Source organism: Anarrhichthys ocellatus, unplaced genomic scaffold (assembly GCF_004355925.1).
Source record: "Anarrhichthys ocellatus isolate YVR2014 unplaced genomic scaffold, GSC_Weel_1.0 scaffold30, whole genome shotgun sequence".
NCBI lineage: Eukaryota > Metazoa > Chordata > Actinopteri > Perciformes > Anarhichadidae > Anarrhichthys > Anarrhichthys ocellatus.
Window position 1 is genome coordinate 3137816 of NW_022280060.1, and position 26956 is coordinate 3164771.

Genomic DNA, 26956 nt, shown 5'->3' on the forward strand with positions numbered 1-26956 from the left:
TTTGGAGAATTTTTGTTGGAACAAATATTCAAAACTTCATCTGTTATAAAGTGCAATGTGACCAAAATCACGACATACACCAATGATTATACTACAATGCTGACTTTTGGGAAAATGTGCCTTTACATAAAATAGAGGATTTTTTATTGGGGAAAATAATCAATAACTTCATTGATATGAACTGTGACCAAAATCACTTCATCTATCAATGGGCTCCTCTTGGTTATACTACACTTAGTTTGGTAAAATAAGCTCACAATTTAGGATAATTTTTATTCGGAAAAATATTCAATAACTACACTGTTATAAAGTGTTGTGTGACCAAAATCACAACATACATCAATGGGCCCAGTCAGCAGATGCTCTATCCTGGGCTGCTCTTGGATTCCCATGTGTGGAGGCGATATAACGGCTGACCCTACTCGTGGGGTCCACAGCCTCAGTGTGGGCGAGGAGTGTTATGTCTCCCCTTTGGGTTGATGTCAGCAGCCCACCCCGTGGTACGTCTGGGGCTGCAACACATGATGAATTTACAACGTTGGCTTGCACTTCTTCAGCTACATACGGTCCAAAAGGAACAACACAACTGGTTGTAGGCATGTGGTTTAGCTCCCTCCGCGACATCACTCTGCTGGAGCTCACAGCAGTGCAGAGAGTGCTGTACCACTTTGGTTCTCAAACGACGCTCACCCATTGGGGTGGACACGCTGGCCCACCCATGTTGGCCCCTCGGCCTGCTGTATGCCTTGCTGCCAGTAATACTGAAGATGAATCGGCTGGTCCACAGCATATGTCCGTGGTACTCGGGGCTCCAGAGAGTCCGGGTGCCAGGTGGTTCAAAGACCTGTCCTGGCTGGTGGTGGCAGGTCTGTGGCCGGTACTGGTCCGCTCCAAGGCTCTGTGGCTGGCAGGCGGGGGGGGGCGCCACATGGTCTGGAAATTGAGAGGGTGAGACTGAGCAGCCTGGGCCTCCAGACTGCGGTTGTTTCTACTTGTCATCCATGATCCTGCCTCCTGCAGGGCATTCTGGGTTTTCTACAGGGCCTGTTGTGTCTACTCTGGAGGTGTTAGCAGCAGCCATCACAGCGGGCCATGATGGCCTGGACCGCTTCACGGCCAGGAGCCAACCTCTGACCTCAAGTTATCACCTCTTCTTTCAGGTTGTACTTAAATGTATAGTTCCCTATTTTTCTAATCAATAATTAATTATAGTAATATATAAACATATACATATAAACATTTTATAAAGAGTGATTTATTATTAGAGTGGCAGCTACCACATTCATATTATGATGTTGTTTAAAGAAAGAATGAAAAGGCAAACTTTGCAGGACATTTACTTATTCCTATTTATTTGTGATGACTTAGCAAAAAGAAAAGAAAAAACATAGGGAACATGATAAGGCCATTTCTCTTCAGATATGGGAAAAAGACAAAAACAGAAAAAAAAGATTAACATGTACAAACTGATTCAGTGCAATGCAGTAACCCTGAACCAAATAGAACCACCTTTAGGAAATTGACAAAACAATCTCACCACTAAGTAGCGGTTGAGAGCTTTCGAGCATATCACACGATCTTTCAACTTTCTTTTAGCTTTCAGGTATTGTTACCAGAGAACCGTTGAATATGCTGCAGGATTTTAAATAACACACTGGAAGTGACAAAGAGTTGGTCGAATGAAGATTCATTCAGGAAGCTGAACTCTGGCTCTGAACATACAGCACGTCAGGTAATTCAGTCCACCGAGTCTGAAGCGACCTGACGTATGGGAAGAAGCCCTCCGTCAGTCCAGTGAAGGCCTAAAACTTCTTCCCTTTATGTAGTCGGTTGAAACGCAAAATGTTCTCCTTCCTCAGACGCTTCCAGTATTCCCAGGTGTCCGACTCCAGCTCCTGCAGCTTTTTGGGCATCCCCAGGTTCAACTGGAACAACCTGAGTGAAAGAAAAAAGGAGATGGGGATCAGATCAGTGGAGACACACACCAGCATCAATAAGTTAAACTTAGTCACCCAGTGATGTCAATAACTCAACATTGGATGCCTGAAAAAAAAAAATGGATTTACTGACATAAATGAGAACATAAAGTAACAATCCTTCTTTAAAAGATCTGCACAGTTTTCTGTTATAAAAGGACACATTTACTTGTTAATTTATATCTTGCTTTTCTCATAAGATATCTTGAAAAGTAGGAAAATACATTTTACAAAATGCAAAAAGAGTTAGTTCTAAATCTCCTCACCACTCTGGATATTGATCAGGGGGCTTCAGGTGGGGGTCGTCTCCTTGCTTGAGGATGTTGGCCCCTACTGCATAAGAAGTAAGTCTGACAGGGTCTGTACACACATCTGGGCCTCTGTGCTCTTCTTTCACCATGCCTTTCCCTTTCCCTTTGGCCACTGCAAAGAACGGGAATGAGAGATTTGTCATGCGAGTGGATTGAAAATAGAAAATAAGCCACTGACATTTTGTCATTAACAATGGTTTGAATGCATATGCAGACACAGGTTATTTAGGTCGGTGCACGAACAGTTATTGTATCGATAGAAAGGTAGATAGTTACTTTATTAAATGTTTTCGCTACAGCAGCATTTATAGATACAGGTAAAGCAATACAAATAACAGAGTAAAAATATGAAATATAAAAATGCACAATATATACAATAAAATAGAATAATATTAAATGAACCAACTAAACAATAGTACAAAGATTTAACCAAACAAACAAACAAACAAACAACAGCGTAACGGTGTTATAGTTGATTTGGCCAGAGGTGATTTATAACTACTAACAAAACAATTATCCCTTCTAAATCATAAACAGTGGAGAAAACTAACAACTCGACACATGTCCCATAACTACAACTAGTTTACAACTGGCACTGAACATGTATAATAGATAAGGTAACGTTAACGTGTCCTATTTACTCACCAACTTTCTTAGCATATCCACATGTCTGTATTCGGTTGAATACGTTCGTCCTGCACAGCGACGTTGTAGCGTTGCTTGTGATGCCTTTTGTTAACGTGGCTATCCTAAATAAACTATACCCTGACATTTTAAACTGCACTAGAAAACGCAGCCCACCTTGCTACGCAGTTTGACATTCATAGTTCCTTCAACTTCCGTTTCTCTGCTTTGTGTTTGGCTTCTGTAAAAGTATATACTGCCCCCCTCTGGACGGGCGGACGCACTGCAAGACGACGGAGACAAGTAGCCCTTCACACCGACAGGTGGCAGCACTGCGGTACGTGAGCCTGGTACGATAATAACACAACAGAAGAAGAACGATTTACGACTTCTAGAAGATGTCTGAGTACGCAGCGTCCCAGAAGAGTGCCCTGAAACTAAAAGGGTTAGGGAGCATTTCAGCTGGAAAAAAGTAAGTATTGTGCCATTTGGTTAAAAAAAAACGAGAAAGATGACGCTTTATAGTCCACAAAAACACGAACAAACAGTTGCATCTGACTAAAGCGCCTGGTATTCAGTCGAGGCTAATGTTAGCATTTTTGCTAATATAAAAACAGTGTTACGTTAATGTTTATTTGCAATAATTGAGTAGGTAACGATGAAGTAATATTTGGGCAAATTCATTATCGTAATAGCATCGAATAGTGGAAAACCAATGTGACGTTAATACTGTTCGCTGTGACGTTATGGAGTGTTACAGATGTGGCTAAAAACATTAGCTAACGTTAGCTACGTTAAAACCACACGGTGTAAACGCGAACAAACATAGCAAACACGTTTTGAAATGCATGAACAGACAGGCAGACACCATAACAACATAAGTATATATCTAAATCGGACAAGATTACACACACAAACGATTACCAGTTTGACTATACAGACCACTGTTTATCTTGTACCTGTATAAGTGATCATCTTTCTTTGTCCTCGCCTGTTGAAGGGGGTGATTGGCCTGGCAAAGCCTCTTATCAACTAACAGGCCATTACATGTCGTTTTTCAGGAAGAAGAAGAAGGATAAAGAGAGCAAGCGTCGCTTGGAGCAGCTCGCCACCGGTCAAAACGACGAGGAGGGGAAAAGCAACAAGACATATGCTGACAAAAGAACCCCGGCACAAATGGCCTTTGACAAGATGCAAGAGAAGAGGGTACGTTCTAGTTCTCCAGCATTAGAGCGCTGCAGTGATTGGCATAGCTATTGTATATATTTACTGTATAAGCCTAAAAGCGCTACCATAAGTCTTTACCACCACAATGCCATATTAGTATGAGGGTCCATACTTTGACACACAACCCAGCATGAACAAACCATTTCACACAAGTTGTCAGATTCACACAGAGGGGATGTTGTAATAATCATCAGTAAACACTAAAATACACATAAATCCAAAATATTTTTTGGATAAGAAACTTTCCAGGCTAACAGTTTGGCGATTTAAGATTTTGTGCTTTTAGCTTCACAACCAGCAACACTGCAGTGAAACCAAAACACATAACTTTCCGTATGGTTTGTCTATTAACTTATGTGCTGTTTGTAAACTTTTCTGTTCCACCAAAGTGCTGATTATTTTAGTATCACTGAGAGACTGTTCTTAACAAGGCAGAGTAATCCCAACCTGAAATGGTTTCAAAATAGATTTGTTAGCTGCGGTGTGGTTAATGATGTTTCACAGTCTGTGTATTAGTCCTCTCCTCATGTAAAGACAACGTTAATCTGTCTCTTTTCTACCCAAAGGTCATTGTTTGAAGTGAATGTTGCGACATAATGTATAGCGGTGCACACACACGGTGAAGCAGCGTAACATCTGCTGCACAAGAAGACGGGACAATGTTTGAATAAAGCACTTATTCTTTCTATGTTTAGAGTAGTTCCAGCTGCAGCAGGCCATTAGCAGGTTTTAGTGTGTGATTTGTTGCTAATGGCCATTTTCTTAAAAACCTCGGCTGTTTTGCCGTATCCTGATAGTGATGTTTCTGGAGGTGTTTGTGTATTTATTGAAGTTATTTTTGTAATCATTCTCTCTCTCTCCCTAAAGCAAATGGAGAGGATTTTGAACAAAGCCTCAAAGACACACAAACTCAGAGTGGAGGTGAGTCATGTCCAGCCTGGCATTGAGCCATTCACTCCAGCTCGAGTCCGCACATTTATCCATTTAAATTATTTTGGCTGATCAAAACAGTATTTATATAAATGTCATTTGAAATGAAAGATAATAAAATGTATGTCTATCATTTTACAGGATTTCAATCGCCACCTGGACACTCTGACGGAGCATTACGATATCCCAAAGGTCAGCTGGACCAAATAGAAGAGCAGTTGGTCCCTTGGTTTTGTTTATCACCTGTCTTGCGCATCAAATTTATTTCCTCGTTTTATATATTTACCTTTAAAATCCTTCAATTGTCACTTATGTTTTAATTTCTTGTGTATGCTATAAAGGATCTAACGCATATCTTGTGTTTCTTTGTCTTACATTGCAAACATCCACAGATCAGCTGCTAATACATTTAAAATGTGCGTGTGTAAAAAAAATATGAATTATGCAGAAACTATACAAAAGCTTTGTTTTTAAATGAATACATATTTTAATTGAACTGGTACGCTGAACAACTGGCACATATACTGTGAAACAGAGGTACAGTCGTCCAGGTTGAATCATTTGGGATGGCACAGTGTGAACATCTGAAGGTACCAACTAATAGTCAAAAGGTTTAAGACTTTATATAGTTGTTAAACAAATACACAAATTTTACACTTTGTGTCAAATGGGTGAATTCACTGTTTTAACATGTAACAGTGTATTACAGTGAAAGTTTAACACCAGTATGCAAAACAGTATCAGGATTCACAAAATGTGTATTAAGAGATGTGAAGTTCAGGATCTTAATGTTCGTTTCATACAGTTCAACCTCTTTCATTTAATAGGCAGGAGTCTTTTCTTAGACTAGAAAAGGTATTTTCTTTGTTTCTCGTGCTGTCAGAGTTCACTTTGGCCCCAGCATCTCGCTGGGCTTCACCCACTGGTCGAACTGCTCCTCAGTCAGGTAGCCCAGCTCCACGGCCACGGCCTTCAGCGTGGAGCCCTTCTTGTGAGCCGTCTTGGCGATGAGGGCGGCTTTGTCGTAGCCGATGTGCGGGTTGAGAGCGGTGACCAACATGAGAGACTCGCTCATGAGCTTGTTGATCCTCTCTCTGTTGGCCTCGATGCCCACCACGCAGTTGTTGGTGAAGGAGACGGACGCGTCCCCGAGTAGCTGCGCTGAGTTCAGCACATTCTTGACCATCATGGGCTTGAAGACGTTGAGCTCAAAGTGCCCGTTGCTGCCTCCGATGGTGACCGCCACGTGGTTTCCCATCACCTGGGCCGCCACCATGGTCATGGCCTCGCACTGCGTGGGGTTCACCTTGCCCGGCATGATGCTGCTCCCCGGCTCGTTCTCCGGTAGGATGAGCTCCCCGAGGCCCGAGCGGGGTCCTGACCCCAAGAAGCGGATGTCGTTGGCGATCTTCATCATGCTGACGGCCACCGTGTTCAGCGCCCCGCTCAGCTCCACCAGAGCATCGTGGGCCGCCAGAGCTTCGAACTTGTTGGGAGCGGTCACGAACGGCAGGCCCGTGAGAGAAGCCACGGTGGACGCCACCTTCTCAGCGAAGCCGATGCGGGTGTTGAGTCCCGTCCCGACCGCAGTGCCCCCCGCCGCCAGCTCGTACACCCTGGGCATAGCAGCCTTCACTCTCGCGATGCTGTACTTCACCTGCTGGACATAAGCGCTGAACTCCTGTCCGAGCGACAGCGGCACTGCATCCTGGGTGTGCGTGCGTCCGATCTTGATGATGTCTTTGAACTCTTCGGACTTGGCGGCCAGAGCGGCGTGCAGGGTCTGCAGGCCGGGCAGCAGGACGTGGTGGACCTCTGTGGCTACGGCGATGTGCATGGCCGTGGGAAAGGTGTCATTGGAGCTCTGGCTCTTATTGACGTGATCGTTGGGGTGGACAGGCTCCTTGGAGCCTAGTGTTCCTCCTAGGATCTCAATAGCTCTGTTGCTGATCACCTCATTAACGTTCATGTTGCTTTGAGTCCCAGATCCAGTCTGCCACACCACCAGAGGGAAATGATCATCCAGTTTACCAGCTGAAACCTCATCTGCTGCCTGGATGATTGCATCTGCGATCTTTGGGTCGAGGCCAAACTCCTTGTTGACTTCAGCAGCCGCTCTCTTCAGGATCCCGAAGGCCTTGATCACTTGGATCGGCATTCTCTCACTTGGTCCGCCTATTTTGAAGTTCATGGTGGATCTGACAGTCTGGGCACCGTAGTACTTGTCAGCTGGGACCTTGAGCTCACCAAACGAGTCCCGCTCGATCCTGTACTCTGAACTGGCCATTCTGGACGTGCAGACGTGGAGTTTGCAGTTGACGCTGCCTCTTTGTAAAGTCAGGAGGCTGCAGTTAAACTGCTGGACGCGTCTCAGAGAGCGAAACATGGCTTCTCACTAGAGGTGAATCCGGGGGGAGGTCAACGCAGCCCTTCCACTTTATGATCCGTCATTGGGTGGATAGGAAACGAGTCCGCGGGTCAGCCAATAGCGAAGCAACAAAGGCGGGTCTTCCGCTGTGTTCGTCGTATCGAATGGATACGATCAGGTTGCTCCATCCGGATCAGTGAAGCGTCTCACGACGTTGCAGGATTGTATATCCGGCATGACCACGAAGCATTATTTACTTTGTAGAATAAAAGTCAGTAACTTTAAATATTTTAATACATTCTTAATGTATCCATGTATCCAACAGACCAACTTTTTAAGAAATAATCTCTTGGAATAGAGTGAATCACAGTTATCTACAATGCCTTGAAAACTTGTTTATAGTTTCTATATGTACGGACCCCAGTTTATTTTCTGTTTTAATTCTTCCAATTTGTATATAATATTGTATAAACCAAATAAAGTTGCTGGGGGGATAAGTCAGTAACACCTGAAAGCATTTTTATGTTCTGAGTATACTATATAGTGCACAATGTTTGTTTATTGTGTGTAATGAGACTGGAATTTATGAAAGTTGATATATGTCAATAACATGAAGCCAACTGGGAACAGAAACCATACAAAAAATTAGGATTACTTTTTAATTCTAAGATGTAATGAATCTACACTCTTCAATACTAGTGCCGCAGTAGTACACGGTGAATTAGTACAAGTAGATATATACGGTGTACCGGGAAGCAAGGTGCTGGATTGAGTTTGCAAATGAGTTTGAAGAGTATATTCAAATGTTGAAGGTCCTACATCATGTGACACCTAGACCTACTTTTATGGTGACATTGGATAGAATTTTTAACTCATTTTGTGATGTAGAGATTGGTTTATTTTATAAAGGAATCTATTATATTGTAAGTTAATTACAAGATCAATGTTCATTTACTGTCTAGTTAGTTAATTTAATTATGCACTACTGTCCAGTTAGTTAATTTGCATTTTTTACACTTAATATTTTTTATCGAGTAGAAAATAATTTTATTTTGAAGAGTAAAAACGTTGTTAGACCGGAAGTGCCTTGTCCGTTGTTGCTATCTTCCCTCCGCCGTCTCTTCTCGCGGTAACGTTAGTACACGGTTAGCTTTGCTAGCTAACGCCATCGTTTCCAGGTTTCGTGTCGACCTGAAAAAAACAAGCAAACGAAGAGAGAGGCACAGAGAGGCGACGCAGCCGAATACTTTTTAAACCCCAGGCTGCACTGAAGAGCGGGACAATGCCACACAACTTCCAGCCCGGAGACCTGGTCTTCGCTAAAATGAAGGGGTACCCCCACTGGCCAGCCAGGGTAAGCAAGTAACGTTAGCAGCAGCCGGAGGGGCGGAGGGGATGAGCTGTTGTGTATGGGTTCTGTATGGCTGGAGAAGGTTCTGTGTAACATGGAGACCTATCACACACATACACTACTAGATATTATTGTCGGGCTGACATGTTGTGTGCTTCAGGCCCACAGGCACAGTGCACGAGCAGCATCATTTGCACGAGATGCTGTTGGCCTGTCGTTAAACTGCAGCGAAGCTAACGTTATTTTGGAAAATGACGTTGAAGATAATTGCAATTTTTGTCCCCCTCTTCTAAACATAAAAGATACCACACGTCCATACAATTTTTAATCAGTTGAAAGTTGCAATGTTTTTGTTTTCTAGAGATAATAAACAACAATACATTCTAGCATCACGTTTGGGTCCCATGTTGTTTTTATTTTATTTGCCACTTGTTTTGCAGATTGAAGATGTGGCTGATGGGGCAGTGAAACCACCTCCTAATAAAATCCCAATTTTCTTCTTTGGGACACATGAAACGTGAGTACAATACTGTAATTACCAGTTGTTTAGAGAAATAAGTCATTTGTATGCACAGACCTGTTAACACTTCAATGACTATAAATGGAATTAACTTTTTATCCATTTAAAAGGAGGACATTTAAATACCAAGTTTGCTGAAATTCACGACTCAAGTGTTTTTTTTTTGGTAAGGCATAGTTGAAGGGACTGTGCTGATTTAATATGTAGGACCTGGCCTCACCTGTTTGTTTGCATGATATACTTTATCATGACACAGTTGCTTGTCAGTCTCCTCTTCTAAGCTTTATTCTTCTCTGAAGGTTCACTGTTGACCGTTGACTTCCTTCAGTCTGAGTGTGCAGTATGCTTTTGAGAGATGTGTTAATATGTCTGATCTGGCATCAGACGCCATCTGTTTGACAAGATGGCACCTGCAGTATATAAATCCATCACTAGGTGGCACAGTCTGCTCTTTCAAAGGCTCCAGTCAGTGGAAAGGGTTAACCTGATTATTTTTTAGTGATAATATAATAGTTTTTAGTTATTTTGTCAACATTTTCTTTTATGTCACTGTTCCGCAGAGCATTCCTTGCAGCAAAGGACCTGTTTGCCTATGAAAAGTACAGCGAACGCTATGGAAAGCCCAACAAAAGAAAGGGATTCAATGAAGGTTTATGGGAGATCCAGAACAATCCACATGCCTCCTACAGTGCCCCGCCTGCAGTAAGTTGCCCTGATGTCAATAATCCTAAATCCCAAAGTACCACAGTTCAACATTAACTCTCTTAAAGATACTGTAAATATGGACTTTGAAGTTAAATCAAGGTGTGAAACCTGAAGGTATTTCCTAGCCATTCATGCTCATTTAGTGCTAAATAAATTGGATTTTTATTTCCATTGTTTTAGAACTCACATGCAGGTCTCTGCTAGACAGTAACTTGTGAAGCGGTTTGAATAACCTTGGTGTTGAAAGGTACAAATGAACTTGTCTTGTCTTTTTATTAAAATGCTGCAGTTCAGACTAGGGCGTCCCGATGCCCAGCAGTTTAAGGTGTGACGCTTACTGCAACATTTAATACTCAATTCTTACCAGGGAACTTTGCTGCATCTCTGTCCCCATGTTTAATTTCACTCTCCATGGCTGTCAAGGAAAGGTAAAATGTCACAAAATTTGTATTAATCTTCCAATGTTTCATTTTTTGCAGCCAGCCAGCTCATCTGACAGCGAGGCCAACAATGCTGGAGGAGGAAGTGACGAGGAGGAAGATGAAGAGGAAGTCCCGGTGCCTCAGAAAGTAGAGTCAGCGAGCGATGTGGACTCCGATTCTGGGAGTGAAGACCAAGGAAAGGGTGCAGGAGTGAAGCGAAAGCCACCACCTGCTAAGGTAATTGACATTTAGTTTGCAACACCCCTTCAACTAAAACAGGCTTTTCAGTGACCCGGGCCAATAAAGCTTTCACCCATTAGATCACGCTATAACTATGTCGTTGAGCGGAATTCAAAATAGACTTCTTGGTCACAATTGTGAGGTACAAAAGAGCTGTACTTATCACACTACGTTAGCATAACAGTTAGCAATGCTAACTGTTTGACAGGTCCGATTATTTGGCTGAAACAATCGACTATGTATGAAAAAGAGCTTCAGTTGTTGTATTTAAATGCATGTGTTGTTGTTGTTGTTGTTTAGCGGCCTCCCGCTCCAAAAAAGGCTCGCGGCTCATCCAGCGACCGAAACGAAGCGGAGAGTGGATCCCACTCTGAATCCGAACCCACGCCCTCAGAGTCTGACTCTGGCAAGAACAGTGACCAGGTTATTACACACATGGATGCACACAACATGGTATGATTGTTGGTTGAAACTTCAAACAGCCCATAAATGTTACTCGTTTGTTTTCTCCCAACAGGATTTTACTCCAGAGAAGAAAGCTGGCGGACGGGCTGGAAAGAAAGCAGCAGGCCAAGGGAAGAAAAAGGTGAACCATCAGCCCCCTTGCACATTAAAGGTTTTCATGATTATTTTTTCATTTATCTCCTCCCCTTTCTATCTGTAATGTTGCAGAAGACTTCGTCTGGCTCAGAATCAAACTCGGGATCCGGGTCAGAGAAGAAAGCAGTGGACAGCGACTCGGAGGACGAGAAGCCGCGGCCGGCTCTGTCTGGCTCTGAATCCCACTCTGCCTCAAAGTCTGAATCAGAATCAGATCCACCGCCCCGGAAGGCCCCACAGGCACGCAAAAAAGGTGTGGGTTCAGTCCTGTCTCAGATTGGATTGATCGATGTCGTGTGATATTGAAGGAAAGATGACATGCTCTTCGTTTTGCTCGTGTAAATGTGCTCACTGCTTCTCCCCCCCCCCCCCACAGAGAAGCCAGCACCAAAGCCTCGTGCACGGAAACCCAAACCTCCTCCGGCAAAACGAGCACCCTCATCCTCCTCCGACAGCGACAGGTCAGGCTGCTTCGCAGATTATTTTTCCTATTGATGCCCCACATTATGTATGTATGTATGTATGTATGTGTGTGTGTGTGTGTGTGTGTGTGTGTGTGTGTGTGTAATATGTAATGTGCATTCTGAGGAGCATAATGGTTGCTCTTTTTTTTTTCCACAGTGACACTGACCGCATCAGTGAATGGAAGAAACGAGACGAGGAACGCAGACGAGAGCTGGAGGAGCGCCGGAAAAAGGAGGAGGCAGAGGAGCTCCGCAGGCTACGCGAGAGGGAGAAGGAGGAAGACGAACAAAAGAAGAAAGACAAAGATAAGAGTAAAAAAGGGAGCGACAGTGACGGCAGCAGTAGCTCAGATGAAGGTGTAGACGAACACCCATTGAAGAAGTCCAAGAAACCTCCTCCACCCCCGATCCCTGCTCCCTCGGACTCTGATTCTCCAGCACCATCTGAGGTACAGATGCTAAAAATAACAATGTTTTACTTTTTGCTTTATTCAGAGTAATAGGACTGCAGGTGACTCTCGGTGCTATTGACACATGGGACTTCTTGTGCTTTTTCTCATCTAAAGTCTAAGAAGTCATCCAAGAAGCCCAACAACCAGAAGAAGGCCAGAATAAAGAAAGAGAAGGAGAGAAAAGACCGGAAGGAGAAAGAGCTAAAAGAGAAGAAAGCCAGGCGGTCAGAAGAGAAGTCTCGGGCGAGGTGAGTCCACAATGGGGGAAAAGGCTATGGCATGCAAAACTCATTAGAAGAGCCTGATTAATATTGAATGTACACAGATCACAGAGTTCCCCCTCTCTCTCTCTCCCTCCCTCTCTCTCTCTCCTCTCAGGTCTAAGCCTGAAAAACCCAAACGCAAACCAGAGAGGCCGCCAGAGAGGAAAGTGGAAAAGAAACGGGGTAAGTGTTTCATACAGTCGCACTGTGCAACAGGTGAACAGATTAACACAAAGATCAATTATGAAAGTATTAATTCAGCACAGAGTCATGACTCTTACTTTGTGTGTCCGTATGCAGAGCCGTTGCCAGAAGAAAAGCTACAGAAACTTCACAGTGATATAAAGTTTGCACTCAAAGTGGACAACCCAGTAAGTGACATCTATAATTTTCATACAGTTTTCCATTTGTCTTGTGTTTTTAAGCCAGCAATAAAAGTGAAATATTGTGTCTTTGTAGGACATAGACCGGTGTCTACAGGCCCTGGATGAACTTGCAGCTGTGCCCGTCACCAGCCAGATCCTCCATAAGAACGCTGAAGTTATTGCCACTCTAAAAAAGGTGCATTTTCTTGACTTGTTGGACTCTACTTCTTATTAATGTTTGTAAACTCATTTTACATTCGTCAGAATATCACTGTTATTTTCCAGAAATAACTCTTGTGTAGTGGGGTCTCTGGAGGTTACCAGTAGTATTTATGACTGTTGGATAATACGATGATCCACTGCTTAATTCTGCTTCTCTGGTACAAATACCAGGACACGATATAGTCTGCCATGTCTGCTGTGTTTTTTGTAATAACTCCTTATAAACATGTGGTTACTTTACTTTTCTAGTTTTATTGATTTTCTTGATTGTATTTATTCCTTCAAATGTGCATTTACAAGATGTTAAATGTGGTATATAGGCATACCTTGTTGTCTTATAATCAGGGTTGTCAGAGCAGGACAGTATTTATTTTTCATTTAAATGATCCTCGTTATTTGCAGCTTCTTTCATGTTTTTCTGGGTTTTTTTTTGTTATAGATCCGGCGGTATAAAGCCAGCAATGCAGTCATGGAGAAAGCTAGTGAGGTCTACAACAAGTTAAAACTTCGCTTTATGGGAAAGTTGGAGGTGGCAGCTAAACCTGAGGACAAGGAACCAGAAGATAATGAGAAGGAGACGAAAAACACAGGTAAGAAGTCCCACCTTGGATCCTGTCTCCATCTGGTTTGATATTATGATTTTTGATATATTTTTATTTGTATTATCCTTATTTTAATCTACGTTCATATTTTTCTAGACTCCGCTCCGGTGAATGGGGACTCAGAACAGAAAAAAGATGATATGGAGGAAGAAGAAAATCCCAAATCACCTGCCCATGAGGAGAATAATGAGGATACTGCTTCAAGTCCAAACAGGTAAACACCCCGTGTGCATCTTTGCTCTACATGTAATTGTCATGGGCAGCTAACATTAGAAGATAGCAGATCCTGGTACATGGACAATAAAAATAACAGGCATCTCCCTAGAAAAATGCTTATTACGGTTATGGTGGGACCTTATATACAGTCTATGGGTGGGTACCATATCCTGACTATGACGAAGCTCATGTGAGCATCCTCTCTTTAAATATACAAGTAAACACAATTCAAGCACAGCAGTGGTTGTGACTAATTAATGTACTCTGTTTAGACGAAGCCCAGACAGCCCTGCTGAACCAAACCTTCACACGCATGAAGAAGCGGACAACTCCCTCTCTGCAGAGACAGAACCACCTGCTGTAGAAAGCTGAAAGACCTTAAACCACCTCTGCTGTGGACCAAGTGCTAAAGATGGTAGCCTCCTAGTTTGACGTCATACAGTGCTCCTGGCCCAACAACATCGCAACACACACACACACACAGCGTTTCCTACAGTATCTGTTACGTCACTGTTGATGTTTTGGATATTTTGTACCATAATGACATCAAACCAGAAGGCTCTGTCGCTCAAACTGTTTGGTCCATTATTTATCACGGCAAAAAGGAAAGCTTATTAGTGTGGTAGTCTCTGCGCAAACTCCTTTTTATTTCTGAAAATGTCCTTTTTCTTTTATACAACACTCGGCCCGTCCTGGATCTCTTCACCCCTGTACTACTGCTTCTGGCTACCTTGTTCTTTCTACCACATGAACTCCTATTTTGATCTTTTACACTGTATGTATATGGAATGATTACGTTTTGAAGCACTTCTGACCGGAATTTAGGCTGGGGTAGTATGAGATGAAACTTCAATAATTTTCATGGGAAAATGGAGCCATGCTGTTAGTTTTTTCGCTTGGAAGATTTTGTGCAGCCCTTACATCTGTTGGCTTCAATTTTTTTATAAAGTCTACAAAATATCACAAAGGCCTCTTGTCTGTGTATGACATTGTGAGAGTGGTAAAGTACTATTTGTGAGTCTTTTATGTTAAGTATTTTTTTTTTCTAATTATCTGGTCTTGATCCAGTTAATCCAGTCTGAATTGTAAAGCCATTAACTAAGTCACATAAAACTGTTTTACAACTGAGGTCCACCTACGTTTTTTATAGCCTTGTTTGCAAATATTGGCATTTACAGTTTTGTCTAAAATAATAATTGCTGTGGAGTTAAACACCTTGCACTCTCGTCTCCCCATAGTGTCTGCTTTCAGTAACTTGCTTATGTTAATAAATGGAATAACTGTACAGATTGAAAACTGCCCTTAAAAGCTATTGAGATCTCTTGTAGCTGCAGCCTATTTTGACATTTTCCTGTCATAAGCATACAACAGGTGTTTTTAGTGCTATGTAAATTGTTAAAGCATTTCTATGACTTAGTTGAGACTTGAATAAAAATCTCAGCATGGTTTTGTTTCTATCTCAATTCTTAATTAATTTGCTCTATTTGTATAAAATACTGTTTTAAAAACCACAGCATCTCCATTTCGTTGGTTATTTGTGGTTTTCTGTTTCTAAATGATTTGTCAACCTTCTTATTTGTGATACAACTCCACTGACTTGCTAATGACCGTGGGGCTCATTCACAGAAGTTACCTGCCAATATTATGAGAAATTACCACCAAACTAACAGCTCTTTCATTATTATTTAATATAGTTTGTTCGTTTCAAATGTACGGTGTCATAAAACATTGTTGCTTCTTGTAAACAGTGGGACTAGACCTTTAATTCCACTGATTCCCATCTGGGCAGTCTCGCATAATACTCAAAGTCAGCTGACTTAAGACGCCATTTTGTCAGCCATTTCCTCCACTGATCCATCGCCAGCGTCTCTGTCCCGGCCTCAGCTTCATCTGCCCGGGCTTTGGTAAACAGCAGCAGACCGTCCTGCACAACACACGGTACCCGGGTGGATGAGAGACAGTCTAGAGGGTCGGTCGGTACCCATTAGACCTCTGGAAGGCGCTTGGCCCCGCAGGACAAGAAGTGGTCCAAGTCACAGGCGAACATGGCTCTGAAGATTGTCAAAGGGAGCATCGATCGGATGTTCGATAAAAACCTTCAGGATTTAGTACGTGGCATCAGGAATCACAAGGAAGATGAGGTAAAAAACAACAACGAGCAAAACGCTGTCACCTGAAATATTTTAAACCTTACATTCATTAAGTTTTTTTTAACTCAACACAAGAACCGTTATCGCTGAGCAGCTAGCTAACGTTAATAGCTAACGCGCTAGGTTAAGTTAACGTTAGGTTAGCTGGCAGGCTAACGATAGCGTCAGCTAGCTAACAGTCACTTAAAAACAGTTTTCAGCATCTAACGGTTATTTAACGTTTGTTTAACGTTTGTTAAATAACCTGTTTGGGAGTGCATGATGTTGCTAACTTTGTAGTGACGTTACATGTAAGGTTTTTAAGCTAACGGTTGTTGCTGACAGCTAGCAAAACCTAGCTAGCTAACTGTCAGACTAACTGTTATAGAGGAAGCAGCTCGATAGTTTATCACAATTCATCAGGATTAATATACTTTTGGGAGATCACGCCAGAGAGTACTGCTGAATGTGAGAACCATCTCTCCATGAGGCAACCACCGCTAACTGTATCAGCTGTTGGCCTTAAATGACTCATTCATTATGGGGAGAAGTATCCAGATGATCTCTCTCACTTAACGGCTATGTGAGTTGAGGACACCACAGTCACTAAGTGTGTTGTATGCATGACGTGATGCTCTGAAGTCCAGAAGGTAAAAGAGGCCTAACTTGTCTTTCTGTGCACATCACACTTAAACATGCAGATACGACCATTCTGGGTGTTTTTATAAATAAAATTGCATCTTCTATGAATATAAATAAGTCAACCAGCTCAGTTTTGAAACACCCCATCAGTGACTGAAGGGGAGCTCATCCCTGTCACTGCTATGTGTGGGTGATGACAGACAGGCTCATCACAGCAGCACCTAGACCCAGCTCAGTGGGAGTCAGGTGGGATGGGCCAATAGAGGGCACTGTTTTGGGAGGCAGCCATGTCTCAAGCTCTCACATCAGCCTGCTCTTCTCTTGAGCTCTGTGTTGGCTTTGTCTGACCCTGTTCCTGCTGGAAAACATGGTAGTTGGAGGAGAGAGGGTTAGGGGTATATAAGGTGGGTTCCCTGGGTTGTTGTTGCACGGAGCTGCGGTGCTGTGCACACCTGTCTCGAGCTGTATGTCAGGTGTGAAATGTAGAGGTAGCGTGTCTAACCCGAGGGCACCTTTTGGATTTTAGGACCCTGCCTACGTGGCAGATTTGTCCTGCTCACCATCTCACCTGAATACCAATTTACAAGCATTTTAGGCTAAACCACTCGATGTAATCATCTATATATACACATTTCTCTTGATTATTATGTCATCCACATTTGTATCTTAATAGTTTTTGTCAACTTAGATTGCTTGTTGCTCGAGGCTATCCATGCTTGATCTCTTGATTCAGTGTATGAGCTGAGATGTTCACCAGATGTAACCCAACCTGGGCAGCCTAGATAACGTGGTGGTTGCCCAGTCAACAGTGGACAGCTTGCTGAAATATTAATACGCTGTGAGTGTGTGTACGTGCCTGAGTGTGTGTTGACGTTTTCCTAGTCAGCCCACAGTTTGTTTTTCATGTGTGTACCGACTCCCTGTGTGGCTCATTCATTCACTCTCCCTCCCACGCCTTTGGAACAGCCAGCATATTGTAGGAAGGGTGTGAGGATGACCTGATGTGTCATTCTGTGAGATTAGTTATTGAATTTTAGGTATATTTGTCATTGATGTCTGTTAAAAACAACAACAACAAAAGGTGTAGTGCTAGTTAGCTTCTCTCATCCTTTTGTCTTCCAGTTATCTTCAGCTCAGTCTGCATCAGTGGCTCATAGATTACCTTTCTAACTATTTAAGTTATTTCAATGGGTTTTGAAAGTGTGACGCAGAAGTGCTGTGTGTATGTCACAGCTGCTCCACAGTTTCACCAGGAGCAGCATTAGCAGAGCTCAGCCCCCCCCCCCCCCTGCTGTCACTGTGCTGTCTCATGACTGCACACACATGACCAGCACACACTCACACTCTACAGAGCGATATGTGTGTGTTTGTTTTTGCAAGGTTGCCCCTCTCAACAATGGTTGACTGATTGCTCTGTTTAGAGGTCTAACTGAGCTTGCCCTCCACTGTATTTAAGCGGGATCAAGCCATCAGGCCATTGCAAGATGAAAAATCTCAGACGAGTGGTGTGTGTATGTCAGTATTGTCTATCGGGGAAGGAAGTGTTCTTGGTCTACAAGCCACAGCCACATGCCATGTGATGTTTCAACTGTGACTTGGCACAGGGCCTCAAAATTATGTATTTCAGCACTTGGCATCACTTTATATCTAACCCCAATGACTCGTGACTTGAGTTTGACTTACGACTTAAAGCCCAGAATTAAAAGAATTCGGCTGATGCCAGAAGCATATTCAGAGACGCAGCCTGCGTAATACTTCAATAAAGTCCAGGCCTCCTCTGCCGACTGGCGCATTGCAACAACAGACAGACCAGGGTTTTTCCAGCTCGTTCCTGGTGCCTTAGTAGCAGTCTCCCTCTCCGGATATCACTTCACCTAATCTGATCTGGTGTCTGTTGTTTGTCCTCTCCTTTTGTCTGCCCTCAGGCCAAGTACATCTCCACATGCATCGATGAAATCAAACAGGAGCTCAAGCAGGACAACATCGCTGTCAAAGCCAATGCTGTGTGCAAGCTCACCTACGTAAGACCTCTCGAAACCTTCCACAGAATCACTGACTCGTTCTGTCTTTCGTGAATGATGAAGTACACCATCACTGTTTAGTTCTCAGTGTTAGCTGACCTGTGTTTCTTTGGATAGACACACACACACACACACACACACACACACACAGAGACCATGTGGCTGCTTTGGGGCACAACTCGCATAAACACAATGCCGGTCTTTTATTCTCACAGCATTATCAGCTTAATCAATTCAATATTCAACCACCAAGATTAATAAATAAGAAAACTAATCAAACAAAACGGATATACTTTGAGTCATAAGAATGTGGTTTGTATTTTGACTTTGAAGCAGATAAGAAGTATATTCTTATTTACGTGTATGTCTTAAGTTAACTTAAATGCCAGCTAGGGAAGATTTCATGCTCTTCAAATGTGGCATGTTGCATTAATACATTTTTATAAAGCAGGTACAAGACTGCATGTACAAATGTTGTTTTGTAGCTGAAGGTTAGTCAATATTACAGCCTAATAGCTTGTAGCCAGCACTTGTTGAGAAAAGTGTGCAATTTCTGTTTAAAAGAAAGCATTCATTCTATTTATAGCCCAGGCTCACATTTAGGTTTCGATGGCTTTTTGAAACTGGGGATCTGCGCCCGCTTTCAGCTCAAATAATTTAGCCTCCCTCTGCACCTCAGCATCAGCTTCGATCCCCCCGTCGTCCTCCTTTTATTCACCCACATCCCTCTCCGTCTCTTTTCCTTTCTGTTCTGTACAGCTTCAGATGCTGGGCTATGATGTCAGCTGGGCCGCTTTCAATATCGTTGAAGTGATGAGCTCCTCCAAGTTCACATACAAGGTAATGATCGGACGTATTGGAAATGCAGAATCATTAAACCTGGTCACTTAATGGATTAACGGTCACGATGCTATGACTGATTGGTACGCCCAAGTGTAGTTTTGTCAGGAAATTGAATACATCTCACAAGCTGTCCTTTTCTGTACCATTTTAGTCAATTTCTCCACATACATACTCAAAAATGTGCTGCTGCTGTAGACCTCCATGTAATTCTTTCTGCTTTCCTTTTTTCCCTACAGAGGATTGGCTACCTGGCGGCCTCGCAGTGCTTTCACGAGAGCACTGATGTGATCATGCTGACAACCAATCAGATCCGAAAGGTCAGTGCTTCCTCTGGCGCACTATGAATATCTTTCGACTTTTTTTTTTTTCTCCCCATCCCTCGACCAACCTTTTTCTTTTTTTCCTCTTCCAGGATCTCAGCAGTCCCAACCAGTATGACACAGGTGTCGCCCTCACCGGCCTCTCTTGTTTTGTGACCCCTGACCTGGCTCGGGACCTGGCCAATGACATCATGACACTGGTGAGTCACGGAGAGTATGTAAAGAGGTTTACCAACAAGTAGTTTAAGCTCTTTAGTTTTCCTTTTCTGGCTACAGTTAGCTTCCCTCGTTAACTCCTCCTGGGTCTTTATTTACCTCAGAACTTTCTGTCAAGAAGAAGATTTATTCCTTTTTCTACTTTGAACACAACCGTCTCCGCTGTCTTTACTTTTTTTTTTTCCCCGCCCTAGATGTCCCACACTAAACCCTACATCAGAAAGAAAGCGGTGCTGATCATGTACAAGGTGTTTCTGAAGTACCCAGAGTCCCTGCGACCCGCTTTCCCCCGGCTCAAGGAGAAACTGGAGGACCCAGACCCAGGTACTGGGACAGATGCTGCATTCAGTCTGTTATGCAGCAAGCTTGTGCTCTGTCACCTGAACCCTGTGAATTATTCAGCAACTAAGAATATGAGATTAAGGAAGGCGCCTTTGTGATACCGCCACGGCTGTCTGGGAAATATTCAACAACTCAACGGGACTATTTCTGATGTGCAGACAAAAACATCTCAAAGGGCATTTATCTGACTTCATGGCATGTGACCAGGACCGTTCCAGCGGTGTCACACTGTGCATCAGTGAGACAATATTTACCAGCCTGAGATTCAGAGAGGGCTTTGTTGTAAAAGCTGCTTTCAACTGATGTCAAAAGGATATTTCAAATGTGATGCGAGGTGAAAACAGACAAAAAGCTCCTAAATAGATTTTATACATTAAAATGTTTTTTCTTTGCCTTTGTTATATTATACTGCTACAATATCGCACATCATTGTTTTGTAGCCATAGGTAATTCACCACAACCCCAATAAACACATCAAATAACATTTTTTCTTTGTTTAGGTGTCCAGTCTGCAGCAGTAAATGTTATCTGTGAGCTGGCTCGGAGGAATCCCAAGAACTACTTGTCTCTGGCCCCACTCTTCTTCAAACTCATGACCTCATCTACTAATAACTGGGTTCTCATTAAGATCATCAAGCTGGTGAGTCAACAGGATACAGGGAACTTGAGTTTCTGGAGTGCTGATGAATTATTACATCAGGTCTTAAATGGAGCTGCCATGCTCTTTGTTAGCATGGATAAACAGCCATGGCTTTGTGTGACACTAGCAGTATTGCAGCAATCATACAGGGAGAAATCCATTTAAAAAGAGGAATTGATACTAGTTCCTTCACCAGCATTAGAGGTTGCATTGCTGAGCAAGTTATATTTATGAGAGCAGAAGCACCACTTTTTTTGTGTTGTTAAAAGTCACATGCAAGTAAATTATTGCCCATTTTCACAATAATACTCCTAAAAAGACAGTTTAAATTGATCAAAAGTTTAAATTCTTCTGTGAGACGTAATCTACTGCATGTCATGGCGCTCCTTGTTTGTTTCACAGTTCGGTGCGCTCACTCCTCTGGAGCCGCGGTTGGGGAAGAAGCTGATCGAACCTCTGACCAACTTAATCCACAGGTGAGATGAAATCCCTGAACAATAAACTGTTTCACAGTGGGTAAAAGCTGTTTGATCTGACGGGTATATCAATAATAATCTGTCCTCTCTCACAGTACCTCCGCCATGTCTCTGCTGTATGAATGTGTCAACACCGTGATCGCAGGTCAGTACTTGTATTCAACGTGTGCAATGTAGTGGTCTCATTCATTTATTGTGTGCTTTTGCTCTATTTCAGTCAAGTAAAATCCACGTCTTCAAACTTGTTTTTTTTCTTCTCGCAAGATGTTTTAGTTTACATTCGGCTCTAATTGCTTATTTTGTCCCCCGTGCAGTGTTGATTTCCTTGTCCTCTGGGATGCCTAACCACAGTGCTAGTATCCAGGTAAGCCTCTGAGGTCCACTCCTCATTTCTTGTGGTTAGATATTGTTGTTGATCATAACCTGTTCCAACCCAGTCGAACCACAACGCATGCTTTCACCATGTTTCTTTCTGTTTCACAAGTCTGTCTGTTCCAACACGTTTAAAGTAGAGACACAGCAACTATAGGACAAGCTAGCAGGTCTCATGTGACAGTAATGCATGAACAAAATCATTTTGCACCATTGAATATAAGCCCCATTTCTCCCACTTTTGTTTGTCTCCTTTATGATTTCTATGACAGAGACTGAAACTGGTGTAGAAAGGTTAACGGGGATCTTAATGGCTCTCTCCTTCTCTCCCCCCCCCCTCCCTTTCTCTTGCTCTCTTTCTCTGTTTCAGCTCTGTGTGCAGAAACTGCGAATCCTGATAGAAGACTCGGACCAGAACTGTGAGCCCTCTGTCAATGCCTGCAGTGTGTCATTTTCTCATTGTCTGCGTGTTTCTGACTGGAACAGTCCACCCTCTTAGACCACGATAATGTAGACCCCCTGACTCTAGATAACTCGAACCTCATGATAGTCCCTCTCTCAATTAGGGGGCCTGCTTAGAATACCATTTCCTTAAAGTCACTCGAACCCTTTCACACACAAATCCTGTGTACGACGCAGAAAGGGAACAACTTCCTTCCTACACTCCCTTGCACACTTCCAGTTGAAGCTGAGAATACTGCATCCAGCCATTCGAGTTATCTGGACATCCATACATAGATAGCTTTGTGTGTGCAGTAGACTATAGACCTCCGATGTTAATAGAGCAGACTGTGGACCTGTGGTTTTAGGTTTTGTTTATCCTTTTACCGCACCTCATAGTCATGCTTTAGCTACGGCACTTTCAAATACATTGATAAGTTAAGTAGGTGAAAGATCACAGCTTCCCTAGATTTTGAAGATATCTTGCTGATAGAATCAGGAAGTGACAAAACTAAAGAAGGAAGAGGCCATGTTGGAAGTCAACATTTTATATGCGAGCAAAATATATAGCATTAGATGTATTGCAGTCTACTAAAACGTACGTCTCTGTTTTAGATGCATTGTGTGTTGATGCAATAGTCAGTCTCACATTTTATCACATTGTGTCCTGCACTGACCAGGCTCACCCCCCCCCCCCCCCCCACCCTCCAAGGTCACTACCACATGCACACACTTATTGATCCAAAAACCTGAGAGGCTTTTGTCTTTGCTAAATTAGATGATAGACGGAAGGATGTGATTCAGCAGATTTTTGAATTGTTAGAACTTCATTTGGTGAGTAGGAACAGCTGCCGAGGGTTCGACGGAGGATGAAGCAAAACAAAACTACCGTGTCCAGTGTGTGTGTCTGTGTTGTACCGTGTGTGATTGTGTGTCCTTTCCATATTTCTGTTTGTTTTGTGTTCTTTCCTTTATGATATTTACTTTGTGTCATTTCCATATGTGTTTATAGATTATTCAATCTATAACACAACAGTATTTTTTCATAGTATATTAACATATAGATATTTTTTAGATACAGAAAGTTTGGCCTGACAGAGTGACTAGATTTAGGGAAGTGCAGTAGGTTAGTAGTAGTAGTAGTAGTAGTAACTGAACTTATTTGAAGAAGTAGTCAAGTTTCAAAATCGTTCTCTGTCCTCTGGAAACAAAGGATTTCTGGAAAAAATACTTTTTCTACCACCAGGTATTGTATTGATTCTCTAACTGCAGTCAAGTAAGGATAGTCAGTTTTATAAATAATAGAAGCTTGAATAAGAAAATATAACAACATACTTAATTGTTAAAGTGGCAATCCTCAAGATATCAGTCCTGGTTGATTTGGTGACACCCTATTTACGGTTTGTAACAGCAGATACTACAGGTCCCAGAATAAAGGGGGCAGCGAAACAACTTGATTTTAATAAAGAAGCTGGGCAATAATTGGCCTTTTTTAAATTGCTCTGTTAGCAACTGCGATCCGATATTTATTTTGCTGCATGAGTCTGTGAAAGTGAGAGTAGTTGGTTACCTCACTGAGAACTTCCGAGGTGTGCAGCCTGTCTCTTACAGCTCTTCATCTCACAACTCACTGAGGCTGATCCTTCTTGTGTTTCTCAAGTTAAATGCTTTAAAGGTAGAGCTGCAGCAGGAGGAGATGTTTGGTTTGCATTAGCACTCATTTCTTCAAGCATTTATTTCCGGGATTGTCGCCACGGACACCCAGTTGGTAATACTGCAAATATATAAATATTGCAATACTTCAGTCAATACAATCAGTGTTTTTACCTCATTCTCCGATAGTCATTAAGACATTTATTTAAATGAAAATCTTCAAGACTGCCACTTTAATGCAGAGAATAATGTCAGCTGATACAAGTAAATATTTTTGTTTGCTAGGGTGTGAAGAGCTACGGGTGCCGTATATGTCTGTTTTGAAATACGCTGAGTCTGAAATATGTTTGTCTTTGTAGTGAAGTACCTGGGCCTGCTGGCCATGTCAAAGATCCTAAAGACCCACCCCAAGTCAGTGCAGTCCCATAAAGACCTCATCCTCCAGTGTCTGGACGACAAGGACGAGTCCATCCGCCTGAGAGCTCTGGACCTGCTCTACGGCATGGTACGAAGCAAAGACATTTGTTTTTACACATCAAGATTTGTCAGTCAATTCTCAGTTTAGGTGATGTTACTTACTCAGATTTTTAACTGCCAGAAAATTACCTCAGTTCTTAGCTGGCCAGAATAGCTAATAGGTGGAGTAGAAACTTCTGCAGGAGGTGTTAACACAATACCAGTGGCTGTGATATTATTTTATGTCATATGACACAATTCTGTGATTTGTTCTCTGTACAAGATATTACAGTCAATTGTGTTCTTCATTTTAAAGCTGTCTTGAGGAAAGTATCTCTCTGTCTCTCTCTCTGTCTCTCTCTGTCTCCCTCCCTGTCTCTCTCTCTCTGGCTCAGTAGAACAAATAATCTTTAAAAGATTTCCATTTCTGCATCTAAATTTGAGCCTTGTTGCTCTCTCAGGTATCCAAAAAGAACTTAATGGAGATTGTAAAGAAGCTGATGCTGCATGTGGACAAAGCAGAAGGAACCACCTACAGAGATGAGCTGCTCACCAAGATCATAGACATCTGCAGCCAGAGCAACTACCAGTACATCACCAACTTTGAATGGTCAGTTGCTCCACACCAGCGTTGTCTTAAATTTCACTCCTTATTCTGTGAATTTAGTTTGACGTCACTCTACGACATGATTCTTCAACCGTACCTCTTCATATCTGCTCTCCAGGTACATCAGCATCCTGGTGGAGCTGACCCGGTTAGAGGGCACACGACACGGCCACCTCATTGCCTCCCAGATGCTGGATGTGGCTATTCGGGTCAAAGCCATCCGGGTCTTTGCTGTTGCCCAAATGGCCACTCTGCTGGACAACGCCCACCTGATGACGGGCAACGTGCAGCGGAAGGGCATCTGTGAGGTGTTGTACGCAGCAGCCTGGATCTGCGGGGAATTCTCGGAGTACGTTGATTTTTGTCGTTGGGATGCACACTTACACACACTGGTATACACTGACTTAAGGAAAAGAAGACATGAACATAAGAAGGGAGCCATTCCCACAATAGGGGAGGTTAACCTGAAGTAATTAAAAAATGCTGCATAAATATGTTATAACTGTATTATGATAATAAGTTATGCCATGGGCCAAGTTGCCTTTAACAATGAATCCATAGGGAGAGATGATTGACAGATTGGTTCAGTTACTGTGCTTCCCTCCTCGGTGTTTCCTTCCTCTTTAATTGTCCAAGGTGACACAAGCGCTCGTTTTCTTTCCACACTTTGTAATGCTAATCCGTGTCTCTAAATTGGCCTCAGTGACACTTGTGTTATCTTTTTACTTGTCAAAAGTAACAAATAAATGTGTTACAGGGTTCCCGTTGTAGATAGTATGTCTGGAATATTATTTTAATTTCCGATGTGTAGGTTGTGTCAGTTGGACGCATTTCCAAACCTCTCTGACACATTAGCTGCTTTGTTTAGAACATTTTTAATTTAAGTTTTTAGAGGATCAAAGAACTTCTTTTCAAGAAATAATAATGAAATATTGCCTCAGTGTTGTGATTAAATTTCTCTAAATCCGCCTCCTCTCCGTAGACACCTGGACAACCCGATGCAGACGCTAGAGGCCATGCTGCGGCCAAAGGTGGCCACCCTACCGGGCCACATCCAGGCAGTGTATGTGCAGAACGCAGCCAAGCTGTTTGCCACCGTGCTGAAGAACCAGGAGGGGAACACGGAGGGCACCGCGGCACAGGAAACCAGCCAGCTGATGATAGACAGGCTGCCGCTGTTTGTCCAGAGCGCCAACCTGGAGGTGCAGGAGAGGGTAAGATGGAGACATGCATACAAGTCACAACTCGTATACTTCAAAAGGTTGCCCACTACATACAAATGTTGATAAATGTCTGCTAATCTCCCTGTCTGCCTCGCCCTCTCTCGTGTCCTCAGGCGTCTTGCATCCTGCAGCTGGTCAAGTACATCCAGAAACTGCAACAGAAAGACGTAGAAGTAGCGGAGGAAGTCATCGCTCTGTTCGCTGGAGAACTCAACCCTGTAGCCCCCAAAGCACAGAAAAAAGTGCCTGTTCCTGAAGGGTGAGTTTGCTCAGTACACGAGGAACACACACACACACATACACATACACACATTAAAACTGTTATTAACACTGCATTATGACACAGTTTGACATGAATGTATTTCTAATCCTTTTGAGTAAAACCCGTAGGACTTGTTCATACCATAGTGCTCCACCAGCAGGTTTTAGCAGAAACGTGTAATGTGTCCGTTAGTGTTGACCAGTGAACTTTAAGTGAGTTTGTTTGTGCAGTCTGGATTTGGATGCCTGGATCAACGAGCCTCCATCTGAGAGCGAGTCTGAGGATGAGCAGCCCAAGGCTATTTTTGCCAAGGAGGAGACCAAACACTCCCGCCCCCGCCACACAGAGGTGGACGAGAAAGAGCTGGCAAGGGTGAGCTGGTCGATGATCGTTGCATTGCTGAGCTGAGCTGAACAAGCAACATTGTTTTATGAATAGTGTAATTGTACAGTAGT

General features: G+C 42.9%; 5 protein-coding genes across 10 annotated transcripts in view; 3 read left to right on the top strand and 2 right to left on the bottom strand.

Annotated features, from left to right (window-relative positions):
- Window positions 1-1235: 1235 nt before the first annotated feature.
- On the bottom strand, window positions 1236-3123 carry mrpl54 (mitochondrial ribosomal protein L54). Its single transcript, XM_031864145.1, has 3 exons — window positions 2933-3123; window positions 2243-2399; window positions 1236-1935 (listed from the first exon to the last, which is right to left on the bottom strand). The coding sequence occupies exons 1-3, from the start codon at window positions 3057-3059 to the stop codon at window positions 1803-1805; spliced, it is 417 nt and encodes a 138-aa protein (XP_031720005.1). The 5' UTR covers window positions 3060-3123; the 3' UTR covers window positions 1236-1802.
- A 140-nt stretch (window positions 3124-3263) lies between these two features.
- Window positions 3264-5420, top strand: fam32a (family with sequence similarity 32 member A). Its single transcript, XM_031864143.1, has 4 exons — window positions 3264-3383; window positions 3973-4117; window positions 5006-5059; window positions 5210-5420. The coding sequence occupies exons 1-4, from the start codon at window positions 3310-3312 to the stop codon at window positions 5276-5278; spliced, it is 342 nt and encodes a 113-aa protein (XP_031720003.1). The 5' UTR covers window positions 3264-3309; the 3' UTR covers window positions 5279-5420.
- Window positions 5421-5531: 111 nt separating this feature from the next.
- fh (fumarate hydratase) lies at window positions 5532-7511 on the bottom strand. Its single transcript, XM_031864141.1, has one exon. It carries the CDS (start codon window positions 7452-7454, stop codon window positions 5955-5957), a length of 1500 nt encoding a protein of 499 aa, XP_031720001.1. The 5' UTR covers window positions 7455-7511; the 3' UTR covers window positions 5532-5954.
- Window positions 6908-15304, top strand: hdgfl2 (HDGF like 2). 2 transcript variants are annotated; one of them, XM_031864140.1, is made up of 16 exons: window positions 6908-8790; window positions 9228-9304; window positions 9868-10009; window positions 10492-10671; window positions 10975-11097; window positions 11192-11260; window positions 11350-11527; window positions 11651-11735; window positions 11896-12187; window positions 12305-12438; window positions 12569-12636; window positions 12754-12824; window positions 12913-13014; window positions 13480-13630; window positions 13739-13856; window positions 14131-15304. In XM_031864140.1, the coding sequence occupies exons 1-16, from the start codon at window positions 8719-8721 to the stop codon at window positions 14228-14230; spliced, it is 1962 nt and encodes a 653-aa protein (XP_031720000.1). In that variant the 5' UTR covers window positions 6908-8718; the 3' UTR covers window positions 14231-15304. The 2 variants fall into 2 exon arrangements, with proteins under 2 accessions (XP_031720000.1, XP_031719999.1); XM_031864139.1 differs by having other exon boundaries at window positions 6910-8790; window positions 11347-11527.
- A 373-nt stretch (window positions 15305-15677) lies between these two features.
- Window positions 15678-26956, top strand: part of ap3d1 (adaptor related protein complex 3 subunit delta 1) — a 23599-nt gene continuing 12320 nt past the window's right edge. For all 5 annotated transcript variants that reach the window (XM_031864033.1, XM_031864034.1, XM_031864036.1 and 2 more), the window contains exons 1-17: window positions 15678-15999; window positions 18555-18650; window positions 19410-19490; window positions 19730-19810; window positions 19906-20013; window positions 20224-20353; window positions 20872-21011; window positions 21414-21487; window positions 21583-21632; window positions 21802-21851; window positions 22230-22278; window positions 24313-24458; window positions 24871-25019; window positions 25135-25365; window positions 25999-26230; window positions 26353-26498; window positions 26732-26873. In XM_031864033.1, the coding sequence (XP_031719893.1) occupies window positions 15904-15999; window positions 18555-18650; window positions 19410-19490; window positions 19730-19810; window positions 19906-20013; window positions 20224-20353; window positions 20872-21011; window positions 21414-21487; window positions 21583-21632; window positions 21802-21851; window positions 22230-22278; window positions 24313-24458; window positions 24871-25019; window positions 25135-25365; window positions 25999-26230; window positions 26353-26498; window positions 26732-26873 (2001 nt within the window). In that variant the 5' untranslated portion in view covers window positions 15678-15903. The remainder of the gene's footprint in view (window positions 16000-18554; window positions 18651-19409; window positions 19491-19729; window positions 19811-19905; window positions 20014-20223; window positions 20354-20871; window positions 21012-21413; window positions 21488-21582; window positions 21633-21801; window positions 21852-22229; window positions 22279-24312; window positions 24459-24870; window positions 25020-25134; window positions 25366-25998; window positions 26231-26352; window positions 26499-26731; window positions 26874-26956) is intronic.